Source organism: Pempheris klunzingeri, chromosome 3 (genome assembly GCF_042242105.1).
Source record: "Pempheris klunzingeri isolate RE-2024b chromosome 3, fPemKlu1.hap1, whole genome shotgun sequence".
Taxonomy (NCBI): Eukaryota; Metazoa; Chordata; class Actinopteri; order Acropomatiformes; family Pempheridae; genus Pempheris; species Pempheris klunzingeri.
The window spans coordinates 19,664,130-19,680,673 of NC_092014.1; the positions used below are offsets into that span (position 1 = coordinate 19,664,130).

The following is a 16,544-nucleotide window of genomic DNA, read 5'->3' on the forward strand; positions in this document are numbered from 1 at the left end:
GATGAAAAAACATTTCCACCAAACTTAAAGACAAAGCTTTCTCCATCTTTCTTTTCTGTCCCCTTAAACACATTTAACTATGTGAGGTGACATAATGCACTAAAGCATCTCTGATCTCAACCAGAGCTGGAATCATGTTTTATTTCTTCAAAAACTGTCAACTATCTAGAGAAAAGTAACTTTTTTTACAGTCTCTGTTGCTAAATTCCAAATTGTACAGTACGAGCGCTGTGACCTGAGCATATACCAACCCCAAACCACCACCATCAGGGTCAGTCTTATAAGGCCAGAAGGGTTCAGAGTGAAAGCTAAACAACACGCTCTATTAGGTTAATAAATGTTGGTGTGTGCAAAGGTTCAGCTTAGAACTATTATTTCACCAGGGCTGCACATTTTACATTGTTGAATAATCTGATGATTATTTTCTGGTTCAAATAAATAGTTTGGTCTATAAAATGTCTGAAAATAGCCAAGAAGCTTAAGCTTAAGGTGACAAATTCACATCCACTTTTCTGTTTGACCAAACATCCAAAACCCAAAGACACTGATTCCCTGTAAAAACCCCTGTAATTTAAAGAAAAACACAATGTTTGGCATTATTGCTTGAAAAATCACTTAAATGATTAATTACTTTAATGATTCATGAAGGTTTTGATGTTATCAGTTGATTATCAAGAGTTTCTGTTGATCGACTGAAATTTTCCACTCTGGTTTGCAGTTTGAGTCCTAATTCTGCCAAACTAACTAGCTGGTTTTGAGAGAGCGACGGGTTCAAAAGAAAAAAAAGACTGCAATGTAAAATATCAGTGAAATGAGACATTTGTCACATTCTGCATTTGTATTGTTCACAAGCCCAACCCACCGCTGCAGGTTTAATGTTTAATGAATGAATAACGGGATATGGGTCATGACTAAAGTGTGCGGTGAGTCTTAAAGTATCTTTGCCTGAGAGGAGTCCCGCTCTAGTGTCTTAAGGGTGACAATTAACTTGGTAGCTTTTCTAAACCATGTGTAGAAAAAAGGATATATGAGTGGGTTCAAACAAGAATTAAAATACAACAACCAGGACACAATGATCCAATATGGAGCACTCTTTGGCCTGTCCTGTGAGCGAGGGGTAGTAGAACAGACAGAAACTCATCAAAAACACCAGTATGATGAGACCCAGAGTCCTGGCTGCTTTCCTCTCTGATGTCTTAGCAGTGACTGTAATGGCTACAGCTGTAACATGAGACTGCAGGGCTCGAGCCTGAGACACTGCCACAACAAACACTCTCACGTACAGCACGACGATGACAGTGCAGGGGCCGATGAACATGAACACAAGGTCGACAGTCCCAGAGATGTAGTTCATCACCAGCAGGCACTCCTCAACGTTCTGTTTGTCTTGGTGCCGGAGGTGGTCCTTTAAAATCAGCCCGTTGTAGAGGAGCGAGCAGGCCCAGCACAGACACACACACACACACACACACACACACACACACACACACCTCTGCTCTGCTGCAAGTGATTTTGTTGGGGTACTGCAGGGGATAGCAAATGGCTACAAAGCGATCGACAGATATGAGCACCATGTTCCCCACAGAGGCCGAGGTGAGGGTGAAGCCGATAATGTAAGACAGAGCGCACATGTGATCGGCCAGCATCCAGCAGGTTTCTAGGAACAGCGCCGTCTCCATCGGCGTCACCAGCGGCCCGACCAGCAGGTCTGAGAACGCCAGGGAGAGCAGGAGCATGTTGGTGGGGGTGTGGAGCTGTCTGAAGTGGGAGATGGAGATGATAACCAGCAGGTTGAGAGTTGTAGACATTTGGGCTGATGATGTGTAACGTGTTAAAGCACAAAACCTGCGCAGTGGATCTGAGGGCTATTCTGGTAATAATCATCATTCAGCACTTTGTGTTGTGACGCTTATCTGTCAAGGTTTGATTCGTGAACCCTGCAGTTCTGTGTGGGTTGCAGCAGTGCTGGAGTCCACTGACGAAAAATAAGGAAACAAACAAATTATTCATTGAAGTTATTACTGGACTAAGAATTTGCTAGTTTTTTCTGTTTTATATCATTACACTTTGAATATATTTGGTTTTTAGATTATTCGTCAAACCAAACTAACTCAATGTCAACTTTGCATCTGGTTGCATTGCATCTTTGCAATTGGCATTTTTTTTTTTTTTTACACTTTCTAGTAAAAATAAAGTCTATTTGAGGACCTGGATCTCCGGCCTGGACTCAAAAACGGATGTCGACAAAGCGACAACACTTCGACATGTGGACAGGACGGAACTGTCGACCCTGAAGTTCATTGATGACTTATTCTATCTCTTAAACCTCAGCTGGGATGAACACCAGCCCATCCAGGACCGACTTGAATCTGCTTGCTCTTTGGGTTTAACAAAAGGCCGACAGAGTCCCCAGTGGTCACAGTTCAAATGTTCCCTCGAATTCCAGGACTCCCCTGGTTAGCCAAGGGGCCCTAAAACACATTGGAGCTGCTTTTTAGGCTTCGTAGCTTCTATTTGCACCACATTCAAGGATTTTTCTGACCTGATCCTCTACTTGGCACTGCAGAAGACAGTTTCTGGAATAAACGTCCTGTTCTGAGCAGCTCTTGCTCATTTGAAACTCGGATTCTTTAGCTTTATTCTGTATATGTTTCAGCTCCCTTTCATTTTACTTCTGAAGCCCTCAGTGAGTTTTATTTAGCTTATGTTACCATTACGTTGTTGGATAACAGAAAGTCACTGTTTCTACCGTATCCGATGTGTCTGGGTAAAGTGGGAATAGTTGCATCATGTGCTGATGTGATGTGATGTGGAGCTCACCTGTGGCTTAACGTGGTATCAGACATTATTAAGAGGTGTGAACACGTCCCAGTGGTGATCATGTTTGTCTGTGCTGAAACTAATGCACCCTCTGAGGCACTCATAAGTTAGGTGAGTTCATATGTGTTGGTCCTAAATAATATCAATGCAAAACTTTCTGCACAGTGTTTTCAGATTTGATTTCAACTATCACCGTTAAATGCTCCTCTGACTGCTGAAATGTATATTTACTGCTGTAGGCCTACAGCAGAATTTGAAAACAGGGTTGTGTTTCTACTTCTCAGGAGAGAATTTTCACAATATTAATATTTTAATCATAAAGTTAATGGAGATTTTTTGTGATTTTGTACAATTTTAATGGATAATTTAATCCCAATTTCATTTGTCAATTCATTAATAGTATCTGTTTAGCTTATGCCACAAAATACAGCAAATCCACTTCAGTAGACTTATAGACCTTTTGTCTAGTGTATTGCAGAACAATACTTTGTGACCTTCTGAAGATGTCTGAAAGAGTAAGAATCTGTTTCGAAGGCTAATGAAAAGGTGCATTGAGACTAAAGCTACAATAGCGCTCAACTATGATAAACCTTTTATCGAGAAGCTGAGGGTTTTCTTATTCTTATTCTTATTCTCATTTTCAGACTCCCGATATCTGCATGAAAACCCAATGAACAGTTGGTGAAATTGATTGATTGTTGGCAGAGACATTTATATGTTTGGTAACACTGACTAATTAAGAGTTTAAGTCCTTAGTAAATAATGACTTCATTTGGAATGAATGAGTAATTCATTATTAGCTGATTTGTCAATTCTAACTTCGATGTAGGCTTTGATGTGAGTTTATATCAAACTGGTAGCGTTCATCACATCATTACAAACATCTTATCTCGTCTTAACTCTTGTGCGTCTTAGATGAAGAGAAGTTTCGCTAAGATATAATCTATTAAACATTACCTACTGTTGTTCATAGCAAAACCTTTAAGACATCATGATTAACAAACCTTCATCTGTATCATTTAACCCCGATCAAAAATAATCTCCAACAAAACATTAACTTGTAATTAACAGCTTGATTTACATGTATTTGTTATCATTAGAAAACCTTTACATTATGCACGTTTTTGTTGTGCCATAATGTTCCTGACGCCGATGTGGCGCTGCCATCTGTCGAGCCAAGGCTGCGTCTCACTGTGAGCGTGCTCGGTGTTTGAAGTGGAAACTTGCAGTGAGATCTGCTGCAGCTCATCCATCTGGTATCCAAACCTGCACTGACAGTTGTTATCAGACGGAGGAAACAGACCCTCTGTCGTTGGCCTGAGCCTCCACTGGAGCGGTCTGTGTGGATAATCAGACACTAGATGGCCCTGTTGGCAAAGCAGTTGACACTGACTTAAAATATTCCAGTTGCTTTGTCGACTTATTTCACTTTGCTCCTAGAACTCAAAAGACACCCAGCCTGTAAACACTTCAGAAAATGATGACAGTCCATTTCTGCCTTATGAACATTGTTTTGTATACCTCATGTTACATTTTGATTTTGATCAGTCCTAGACCCCAGAATACCTTTAACAATATATTGTACTGAGTGGCCTGCCTTGGTTACAGTTAACAGAATAAAATCAGTGAATGCTGCTCACATCATGGGGTGAATTACAAAGTGTGCAGCTGACAAAGTGGACAGCAGATCAAACAGAATTATTAGTTTTATCAAGAGGAAATACATTGTTATTATTGTCATTTCAAAGCAGGAAAACAAATTAATGCAAACAAATTAGGATTCTCTGATAGACAATGGATAAATACTCTCTTTGTACTGTTATTAAAGAAAAGACAATAACTACTAATATTATAACCTCACACTTACATACATGGATAGCATGTGTTGGATCATTTTTAGTACCATACATCTCGGTATGTTTGAGTACGTTTCACTGATGTTCTTACTGGTATTTAGATTTTTGCGTGCCACAAAATCCACCTTAATTCCCTTATCCGAAAATATATCAAGCAAGCAAAACTAAGAGAAGCAACAGCCACCACGGCCTTGGTTTTCTTTTAATATTAGTGTGGCCGTGCTGTAGTACAAGGAGTGCATGCTGAGAAGGAAGCTGGATGGGATATTTTTAGACGGAGTGCATGGATTAAATTCTTCGGTGGGAATGGGGCGATGTTGTTTAGAAGATGAGTTTTCAGTCGGAGAGGGAGGACATGGACAACCAGTGCTGCGTTGAGCCTGAGAGGTGAATGAAGGTCAGATAGCAGAGCAGAGCAGAGCAGAGTGACCAGTACAGGGGAAGGACTCAGTCTTAGACTTGATGGATCTTGCTGCAGATCTCTGTGAGCTAATGTCTCTTTATCCGGGCTGGAGACCTCGTACCTGAGGTAATTCACTGTATGCTACTGATGAGGTCTAGAATGACGGCCTTCATGTACCTTCAATGAAGTGTTACGTCTTCAAAGGCTATGAGCTCCGGGTTACAATCAGCAAATCAACAATTCAGCCTGCTCCCACTGAACGTCTGTAATTATTAGAATAAGAGTGAACACAATGTTTTAACATGTGATATGTATATAAAGGAGCAGGCCTGGGGCAGTATTTAAATAAAGTAATGACTCAAACTTAAACCAAAATATCTTTTTCTAATATCAAACTAAACTAAAAAAAAAATAAAGAAATAAATGTGTCTGTGTTAATTAAATAATTAATTAAAATACAAAGTAACAGTGGAGACACGAGGAAGCACTAGGATTATATTGTCTGTTGTGAACACCTGCTGCTGTCTGCTCGTCTTTCTGCTGTAACCACATCGTCATCGCTCTGCCTCAAATAAAACAACACAAAAGCTTCAGATCCACAGCAGGCTGAAGTGTTTCTGAGCGAGGGGGGGGGTGTAGGAGTTTGGAGCTTTTCTTGACAGCCTTTTAGAAAGAAACTGTTTCTGATGGTAAGATTAGAAAACCTGATCTAATGATTGAATTTCACCAGTTACAAAAATTGAGTGGAAACATTTTTATTTTCTTCAATTTTTGGTTTTGAGCACAGAACTGTTCTTTACATTTGATTTTTTTTTTGGTCTCACTCTGAACTTCCAATGTCAAAATTCACTTCGACAATTGGAACAAATTTAATGCAAGACAATTTTGGTGCTTTTGGGTGACTGAAGCAGCAGAAAACTATTTATAGACGTCTAAGACTAATAAAAGGTCCTTTAATCAGCATTACTGACATTTTCTGACTCAACAACAATGAACTGGTTCTAGATTGTAGTTTGATTTGTTTTAATTCTTTGTGTTGAACAAATAGGACAAATGACGCAGCGGATGTTTAGTAGATTTTTTGTTCAAAATATGAAGAAGGGTGATTATTAATATTTCAATGTTAAACAAACAAGACATATTACCCCACGTCTCACAAGCTGTGACAGCCTGTAAATACACTTTTTTAATATAATGAACAGAATAAGGAGTGGGTTGTGATTATGTGAGGCTGAAGCAGGAGTCATTTATATTTAAAATACTAAATTGAATTTGTGAAATCGTCAGAAAGTCTCACAGGTTTTTAAACACACAAACAAACATGGACACACATTAGCACGGCTGGTTTCACCCAGTTTTTCTTCCACACACCGCGGCCTAATTGATTCTCATTTTAATTATGTTGACCCAGACTCCGGCTCTCTTCTTCACTGACAACAAAACCAGCGCAGGCCGGCAGTCTGCCTCTCACACTGTGAGGATGACACCTCCGTCTCCTTACAGAGGAATGACTGGAGAATCCACTTTGATGTCACTCCCCCGCAAAGGAAAGGTCAAAATAATAAATGTAGGCCCAATTGATGGGTTGGCAGGGGGGCGCGGGGGTAGCAGTGTTGATTTTTGGACGAGTGCTCCCCTAAAGCCATAATGAATTCATACAGTGAGGCACAGCCAAAGAGGAAAACAGCATGGGTCCTCTTTCCATGAAAAGGTTGATCTAAATCTGCCGACGAGTCTGGCTCCATCTTCCCACTCTTTCTCCAACACATCACTCTCTCTCTCTCTCTCTCTCTCTCTCTCTCGCTTGTCTCACACTCACACATACGCATGTATGAATAAACACTGAAAATGTATCTCTGTCTTCTGTTCGCCACACACACCTCTGCATATATGCATCACCTCCTCCTCACCTTCACTGAGAGAAGTGAGCCCCGTCACCATGGATCAAAAACCCCTCAGTAAGCTGCTCCACCTCGCTCTTCCTCCCAGCAGGACACCTTTGATTCAAGAGTAAATAACCCAGAAATACACAAATACTTGAATATGTCTTTGAAGATTCCTCAGGTCATCCTGATCACAGGATATCTGTTAGTAGGTCAAAGGCAACTGAGCTACACCGTTTCTGTCTGCTGGCCTTCATCGTTACAAACTCATCACAGCTTTTATTTTAAACTGTAGTAAAGGCCCCAGCCTCAACATAAATACTTAATAGGTCAGGCTGAATTACAGGGACATTTGTCAACAGTATTTACATTTTCATCTAAAAGTATCAACTTTGAAAGTTCACATCAGCTCGTGTTTGAATGTTTAACTCAACTGGAGCGTAAAACAAGCATTAGCTCAATGTGAAAACCCTCCATTACAAGTTAAACTTCTCCGTTTATAATGCTACTTAGGAAAAACTACAGAGGTATTATCGACTGCATGTTCTCTTTTAAAGTACTGGAATGGCCCCTTTTAGAGAGGCACGTTATCTTATTGAAATGTTATCATTGGTGCACGACTATTTAAGCTGAGTTTTGATGGTCATTTCACCTACTTTACGTACACTGTTGAAAAGTTAATATATAGAAGTTAATCATATCTGTAAAGTAGCCATGGCAACTCAGTAGTATCTAAACGTGTATTAGATGGTTCATAAGACACTGATATAAATGTTTATTAATGTACTGGCCAACAAGCGGAACTCCTCCTGTGTGCAGCCATAGGTGGAAGCTGGTTTATAAACAGATGATGAATGAAACATTTAATGTCTTCAGAGGAGAAATTCTACCAGTTGTAACTGTACCAGTGTAAAAATGAACACTTTATAATACCCTTATATCAGCTTACAAATGCATAACTGCATTTAATAAATGTAGATGTAGTTATAATGTAGATAAAGTGTTATGGTGGCCAGAAACTATCGCTGTAAAATAAATGTAGTGCATTCTGAAATGTGGTGGATGAGAAGTGAGGGTGCTTAGATTTACACAAGTTCAGTAAAAGTACCTGCACACTGCATCTGAGTGAATAAATGACTTTCCACCACTGTGATCAGCAGACAGGTTATCTAACAAACACGTTCACTCATTAACAAAAAAAAAAAGTATACCAAAATAATCTAATAATTCTAAATACAGAATAAGCTGTTGCACGTGTCCCAAGCATTTCTCTTTATTTTTTAGTTTGTGTTGCATGTTAAGATATGGCTCACCACTGCTAATGTTTTATGCTGATTTCTCCATCATAATTGCGCCTGATCCTGTCCGTCCTGTTTCCATGTGAACAACCCGAGTATAAATACAAACCGCTCTTAAACTCAGCTATTAAATGTCTGTGTGGTTTATAATTCCGCCTCTCTCTCTCTCTCTCTCTCTCTCTCTCTGTGTGTGTGCTTCCACTCAAAGACAAAAACTAGACCCTGGGCCCTCGTCTTACCTCACCGGTGACAAACACTCAGATAAACCGAGATGTGATTTTTTTTTTTTTTTTCTTCCAAACAGACAAAAAAAAAAAAAAAAAACGCAATTTCCTGATCAGCCACGACGCGCACTCACGCTGGGCTGCCGCTCTGCTCCGGAGGACGGAGCCGCTCCGGGCTGAATTACATGCGCAGTCCTGCCGTGAATCACACATCACCACGGCAACCGGCGCTCACACCGCGTCCCCGTCAGCATCAGTGGGGTCCGATCCCATCCACAGGCGACAGCAGAGCACCGGAGACCACAGTAAGTTTATGTCCTCTTTCCTGCATGAGTGTTCCTCTGAGAGCAGCCGCTCATTTGCGTGTTAGACAGATGTGTTAGTGGGTAGAGAGAGCCTGTGCCACTGCGGTATGTCTCTGTCTGTATGGATATATATATGTGTGTGTGTGTGTGTGTGTGTGTGTGTGTGTGTGTATCTGTATATGTACAAGAGAGAGATCTCTTTATGAGCCTGAATTAAATGATTTAGTGCTGGAAACTCATTAATCTGCTTTGGGGGAATGAAAGGGAAAGCATGTCCTGTATTCAGGAGTTGTATGGGGCTGTGTAATGTGTGTTACCTCCACATTACATAAAAGGCTACAATTAAATAGGCTACGCAATTTATTGATTGTCCTTTATGGCTTTAGGCACAATTGATTATCATTACAACAAGCAGAAGAAAATGTTCAGAGTGAGATTAAGGTCATATTTAAGATGATATTTAAGATCCAGCGTGCAAAAATGGAATAATATTCAATTCAGATCTATAATTAGTCTGGATTAAAAAAAAAAAATAGTTTTTTGTTGTTGTTTTTTTTATCAGCCTCCTGTCTGTTCTCATGTTACATCTCTGCTCTCTGGGTCCTGGTTACACAGCCTGTATGTCTTGTCGCAGCAGTCTCCAATGCAGCAAGTTCGGATATGCATGACCAGTGAACCCTGAAGAACTTGAGAGGCACAGGCATAAACAGCCCACTCTTACCTATTCACAGCACAGCGTGTCTTCACCTCCTCCCCTCTGCTGTTAGTTGATAAATATTGTACCTCACATTGTGGCGATGGATTAAACCGTATACTTGCGCCATCGTACGTTAGCAGTCTCTTACAGTGGCTAAAGTGTGCATTCACAGGATGTCATTTGCAGCACTCTTTTCCTTGGACTTGTTTCCTGTCAGAGAGTGGGAACGCTGAGTGTTTGACAGGCTCATTTGTTAATCGCACATTCAGGATGATTCATGTACTCGCACTTCACTCCAACTGTGGGGAGGAAAAAATGGTGGTCAGCACAGATGACCACTGAAGCCACCCACACAGCAGGGACACCAGGGACTGTGCACTGTAGTTTTGAGTAATAGACTCATTCAAGACCCAGTTTTCTAAAGCTGCTCGTTAACTGCTTAACCTAAAAAAATATTCATAGTTTATGCATCAGAAGATGGCCTACCCTCAGTTTAGAGGTTATTAGTTTGCACCAGTATTGTAGAGTGATTGGTTTATCCAAAATGAAAACTAACAGAAAAGCCTGAAATGAAAACATACAAATCCTCAATGATGTCATATAAGATTTCCACGTAATGATGGAATATACTTCCATCTTTAGCGGACCATGTATTCACAGTGGATGCGTCTTAGTTGATGATCCTGTATCATCATCCTTTATCAAAACCACATTTCCTGTGCATCAGGGATTTCTCCCGCAGCATAAATACTGTAGCTCTTGGCCTCCTGCAGTGTGTATCATCATTGTGAGTCACTGGCGTCAGAGCGGCCCGTGGGGTCCTTGGCTGAGGGAAGGTGTTGTGTTGCACCGTGTGAATGAGATAAGTGGATCCTCACCTCTTCCCTCCACATTTAGATGATCATTTGATCGAGGGGAGAAAATAGAAGCATTATCAGAGCAGAGAGGCGTTCAGCAGCGTGTTGGTGGCACGTTGGATTCACATGTCAGCTACAAACATTAAGGAGAAGAGTTTGGAGGAAGAGACGGGGCTGAGATGTACTGAGATTAATCATACGCAGTAATTATGACGCATGTTTATTCCAGACAGTTGGATCTGATAAACAGGAGGAAGGCAGGCTCTCCTATGAGGATGGCTGCAAGTACAGAAGTCGGAAGTCTGCCCTCACTTTAAGCCACATAATTATACTTCCACTTAACATTATTAAAGGAATAGTTTGACTTTTTGGGAAATACTTGTCTTCTTGCTGAGAGTTTTACGTACGGTATGAAGCTACTGCGAGCAGTCAGTTAGCTTAGCTTAGCATAAAGACAGGATATTGGGGGGCTCAGCCTAAATGTAACAAAATCGACCTAGCAGCACCTCTAAAGCACATTAAATAACACGGTACATCTCGTTTGTTTAATCGATACAAAAACCTGTGCGTAAAAAACCACATGATGTGCTGGTTTATGTGCAAGTCTTAGCTTTGAGCAGTTGCCAGGCAACCAGGGTAGACTCCAGGAAGTCATTGCTCCCAACCAAGAAATAATCTGGCACGTGTCCTAATATAAAACAGTGTCGTTTTTACACATTGTTTTTATAAGGATGGGAGTATACTTATAGTTTCTGTTTTTTCATATTATGTGTACACTAAAGACAAGACCAGGAGTCTACGGTCATGCTAGCAGCTCTGTGAGGCTGGACTTCTTTGAGCTAAATGCTAACACTAGCATGCTAACATACTCACATTGACAATACTACCATGCTCATGCTAAGCAGCCATAATGTTTACCATGTTCACCGTCTTAGTTTAGTGTATTAGCATGCTAACGTTTGCTGATTAGCATGAAACCCAGCTAATGTACAGCTGAGGATGATGGGAACGTCATTAGTTTTAAACTAAAATATTGGACAAATAAGAAAATTGACGAGCTAATGGTGATGTGATGGTCGGCAACATTATTACAATTAATCCAGAGGGGGGCATTAATCTCTATACCAGATTTAATGGTAAACCGTTCAAAAGTTGTTGAGAATTTTTGCAGAAAAAAAAAAAAAGTTGTGATATTTCAGTCTGGACCAAAGTGGTGGACCAACTGACTGAAACACAGCATCTCAAACTTATTTGTCACGCTATCGGACACACTTCCTCATCATCACTGTCATCCTCTCCACCTTCTTTCGTGCTGGCAGGATCTTGGTTTTGTCACATTTGGTTACAAAGCACACAGTCTAAGTCAGTCTGACCTGAGCGGTCTGTCCCTCCTCTCCAGATCTGTCCAGGCATTTTCAGGCAGCCGAGCAGCCATGGTGAAGCTGGGCAGCAATCTGTCTGATAAGCTGGAGAAGCAGTCGTCTGCAGACGACGGCTTCGATAACATCCCCCTCATCACTCCCCTGGAGGTCAACCAGCTCCAGCAGCCATTTGCAGAGAAGGTAAATATGGCCTATTAGGTCTGTGTTTGTTGGTCTGTTTATGTGCCTGCCCATTTATGTTTGCTGTCATAAGATACTGTGTTTGTAAGTTTCACGCTGACCACAACAAACCATGCATTACAGCATTTACTGAAATAGCCAACAGATTATGACTCGCTGCTGTCTTGACAAATACCATTAACGTGGATGTCCTCACCTTCAAAGCATAAGCCCCAACAGCGACACTGATGTATTTACCTTTCCTCTCAGGTTAAAACCTTGCCGTCAGCCCACACGCTTTGAATGCATAATGCAGGAAGAAAGCCCACACAATTATATTTTTTGGATGATGCACTCTGCAGCACAGGATGTTCCACCAGCTGATTAGATGTTGCTGAATCATTAACATGAAAAACACTTTGTAGTTCCTAAATGTTCTGTTGCCTAATATAATATCTCATGCTTGCTCATGTGGGGATTCTTGAATCCTTAATTTTGAATTCCTGAATATCTAGGTCTCTCTCTTAATTAAAGAGTTTGGTCCAGACCTGCTCTTTATGGAAAGCGTCTTGAGATAACGCTGTTATGAATTGGCATTATATAAATAATGATTGATTGATTGATTGTTAGAAATGTCTTTATAAGGCATCGACTTAAACTGGCTGCTTTTGCAAATGATGCTTGTGTACTTGTGGACATGCTAAATAGTATTTTAAGTGGGCACAGGCTCAATGAACCTGTGCTGAACACAACAACATACACCAACCATAATGCAAAACAAATAATGGCTCAGTTTTTTCCCTGTAGAGTCACCATGACAGCACATTGTTTCTGTTGCAGGTTATTGTGAAGACGTCAACACAATATCAGCTGCAGCAGAAGAAGAACAAGCTGTATGTGCCCAATATCAAGAAGCTGAATATCAACTTCTACAGCGATGTTTCAGATAAAGCCAAGGTACAACAACAACCTGATGTCTTGAAATCGGCTCAAGTTCTGACTGAGTGTGGTTATATTTTCTATTTTTCTCATTGTCAACAAATATGATGAAAAGACCAAAATCTCTGTGTATCCAAAGCCTTATGTAATTTATTCATCTGTGTTCATCGTCCATCAAGTCCAAATCAATTCACATTTAGTCACCCCGTGGTGTTGCTATCTAGATTAATGTCAGTTTATCATTAAAGGAATCATAAAGGAGTATCAGAAATACTCCTTTAATTTCAGCCGGCTAGAATGGCGTGTCAATATCCGTGTTTGATTGACAGCAGCTGGCCGGCTGCCGCAGTAAACAAGACCAACTAAACAAACTTACACTGTAGGCTGCATGTCGCGGGCAGTCACTGTGTTGTATTGAAGAATAAGTGCCTCTTCGAAGTTACATGTGCACGTAGCCTGCGTTTATATTCTTTTTAATGTGCTGCAGCTGAGCAGCTACTTAGCTATCTGGTCTGACATTAGCAGTGTAGGCTACTTTTCCCCACTTTTGTCTGATGCAGGACAAACTCTATGTTCATGTTTGTAAATTAGATAAGAAGGAGACTGTGGTGGAAAGCTGATGCAGAGTCTGTTGTTATCTTGAGTCGATTACACATACATCATCCTGCTGCCATAAATACTCACTAGAGCACAAAATGTGTATTATTCCGCCAATGAAAATAGTCCCCAACAAATTCACCACATTGTTTTGCTTGAGATGCATTTTCTAAATACTCCAGTGTTCGGCTGTTTCAGGAAATGATTTAGCCTTTTTTTAACGGACCTATGAGATTGGGCCACAGACGGGATGGGAGGTCAGAAAGTATTGACAGGTGGACAAACACATCGTTGGTTGTGATCTTTTCATGGCATTTGTTGACAATAACAAAAATGTATTGCCAGCTTTATCCTTTAAGTATTGATTTTGCTTGTTGCTGAAGTAGTGTATGTATGTATGTATGTGTGTGTGTGTGTGTGTGTGTGTGTGTGTGTGTGTGTGTGTGTGTGTGTGTGTGTGTGTGTGTGTGTGTGTTGTTGCTTAGATCACAGGTCTGATCCTCATCACTTTGGCCTTCCTGACCAGCCTGCTCCTCCTGCTCATGTATAAAGCCATGTGGTACGATCAACTCACCTGCCCAGAGGGTTTCATCCTTAAGGTAGGCAGCATACACACACACACACACTCTCTCTCTCACACACACACACACACACACACACACACACACACACACACACACAGAGCCAAAGCCATTAAAAAGCTGCTCAGCATATATCATTTTGAAGTTTTTGTGACTTTTTATAAATTTCATGTTTGCTATCTTTGAACTGAATTTACACAGTACACACACACACATACATACATACACATGTATAAACATGGATTTATGTGATTATGGGAGAGAAAGAGAAATGTAAATATCTTGACCATCATCTTCCTGCAGCACAGCAGAGACCACCAGAAGCAGCCAATATCAGAGTCTCTTCCTCGGATATCACAGACTTCTTATTGCATTATCCAGGCCATAGTAGTCTGTCTCAAAGGGTACTTACACAGTCTACAATGCAGCTGTTTCTTGGCACACACTTACATCAGTCACTTCAGGAGGATTCTCTGAAAACTGGAGCAGGAAACCCAAACTCATTATCTCCCAACAACACCTTGGAGGCATCGTGTAGAGAGCCAGCGCTGCCACGAATGTTAGTTAAAGAGCCTGTCTCGCAGAAGAAAATGAGAGAGTGGGTGAGACAGGGAGAGAGGGAGCAGGAGAGGAGAGGGAGCGACAGAGCCCGCTTTCTGGTCAGGCAGAGATTGGGACGCCCGCCTGTGAATCGGAGGGGTCTTTAATTAGGGCTGAGCGTGACTAAACTGTGATTAAAGGCTTAACAGTGAGGGGGGAAGCAAGGAAGGGAAGGGGGGAGGGGGGGACCTTCCGGCAAGGCTTTTGAAGTTTTTGCCGGTTACAGTTGCTTTCAGCATTTTTTTCCCGCTAATGCGTTGTTGGAGACATAAAAAGAGGAGTGAGGATGGAGGATGGAGGGAGGCGTAGTCACTGCTGTGCTTTTGAGAGGCTGGACTCCTCACTGTGAGGGAAGGTCAGGTAGTGGATCCTCCGAAGGGGAACACTCGTGAGGTCAACACAGCTCCGTGGGCTCGCTCCAAAACATAACATCAACAGGAGGGATGTACAGTTTGTTTGATTTAAAACCCCCACACTGTCTCGTGCACAGTTTCACTCTCCCCAAAACAAATCAATATCAGTTTCAAGGTGTTGCAAAAGCTGCTTTTTGAGTGAAGGCCTTAGCTTCTCTGGTCACAGCTGAGCCTGTCAAACGTGGGGCATTAGTGCTGTAAATCCTTAGAATTTGGTTAAAGTATGGGCTTGTTTCATTTTCTTAATATTTCCTGCATTATCAGGAAATTGTGACCTTGAAAGTTCTTGGCTTTAAATGCTAGTTTGACAGAATAATCTTAACTCAAAGAGCACGTACCAGCTTTAGAGCTGACAATGAATTAATTGCATCCGGCAGTGAGTACTGTGAGGGATGGTTAAACTCCCCAAACACAAAACGTTAGAGGGTGATTTTAATTTTGTGGCGGTGCAGTTAAATACTATATAATGATGCATTTAAGTTGAAATCCAAGGAAGAAGACTTCTTCCAGTGGGATCATTTCCAGTGACTTTGGTATTTTTTTACTATAAGCACATCAGAATACATTCTAACATGGCTGTAGACCTCTGTGAATATGACACTTGCCAAAGTTAATTGTCATTATTGTAATTATTAATGTATTGATGATGAAAGTATACTTCATCTCACTTCAGTGTATAAAACATGTCCTAGAGATGTTTGTTAATCCTTATTAATAGAAATAATCATACAGTATTCTGTGTTGTTTATATCAGAGCAGTTTGTTACCTAACACAGAAATTTTGTCTGTCTGATGTAACAGCAGAAGCACTGCACCCCAGCCGCTCTGGAGATGTACTACACAGAGCAGCAGCAGCAGCAGCAGGAACCGGGCCTCCGCAGCGGCACCAACACCGGGCTGTACGCCGCCCTCAGCCACCTCAACCAGGTGAAGAGGACTGGGCCCGAGCTGCCGCCACCGTGGTTACCAGTCATCAGCGCTCTGAAGGAGGCTGACGCGGCCAAACAAGGCAGCGAGGTGCTGAAAGGAGTCCTGGAGGGAGAGGAGTGAGGAGGCTGACGGAAATACAGGTGTCAGATAGGGGAAGAAATGATGGTGGGGAGGTAGCGTGGCTTATTTTTTGACCGTGTGTGTGTTAGTGTGTGTGTGTGTGTGTGTGTGTGTGTGTGTGTGTTCAGGATTTAGATTTTTCTCCCCTCAAACAGTCCACTGAATCGCTCGTCTACACTGGTGCTCCAAAACCTTAACGGTGTCTGTATATGTACTGAAACTTTAAATCGGCAACATAAACCACAAGTTTATTCAGCTTGAATCCAGTTATATTCTGTTAATATTTAATACAAGTGAATACCCAACTGTGGCAGTGTGTGTGTGTGCAAGGATGTGTGCGTGCCTGATTGTGTGTGTGTGTGTGTGTGTGTGTGTGTGTGTGTGTATGTGGTGAGTTGTTGTGGTTAGAAGCAGGAATGTTATTAAAGTGTTGGAGAATGTGCCTGACTTTTACAGTGTTACTGAATCATGACTAAACTC

The 16,544-nt window shown here is 41.4% G+C and overlaps 1 protein-coding gene and 1 pseudogene across 1 annotated transcript; one reads left to right on the plus strand and one right to left on the minus strand.

Annotated features, from left to right (window-relative positions):
- Positions 1-930: 930 nt before the first annotated feature.
- LOC139198927 (trace amine-associated receptor 1-like) lies at positions 931-3,372 on the minus strand (annotated as a pseudogene).
- An 8,404-nt stretch (positions 3,373-11,776) lies between these two features.
- caly (calcyon neuron-specific vesicular protein) lies at positions 11,777-16,088 on the plus strand. The gene is made up of 4 exons (XM_070828522.1): positions 11,777-11,905; positions 12,725-12,841; positions 13,906-14,019; positions 15,816-16,088. Exons 1-4 carry the CDS (start codon positions 11,777-11,779, stop codon positions 16,062-16,064), a joined length of 609 nt encoding a protein of 202 aa, XP_070684623.1. The 3' UTR covers positions 16,065-16,088.
- Positions 16,089-16,544: the final 456 nt, after the last annotated feature.

Coding starts and splice junctions, on each gene's coding strand:
- caly (XM_070828522.1), top strand. CDS start 11,777: ATGGTGAAGCTGGGCAGCAATCTGTCTGATAAGCTGGAGAAGCAGTCG. Junction 12,842..13,905: donor ATGTTTCAGATAAAGCCAAG/GTACAACAACAA, acceptor GTTGTTGCTTAG/ATCACAGGTCTGATCCTCAT. Junction 14,020..15,815: donor CAGAGGGTTTCATCCTTAAG/GTAGGCAGCATA, acceptor CTGATGTAACAG/CAGAAGCACTGCACCCCAGC.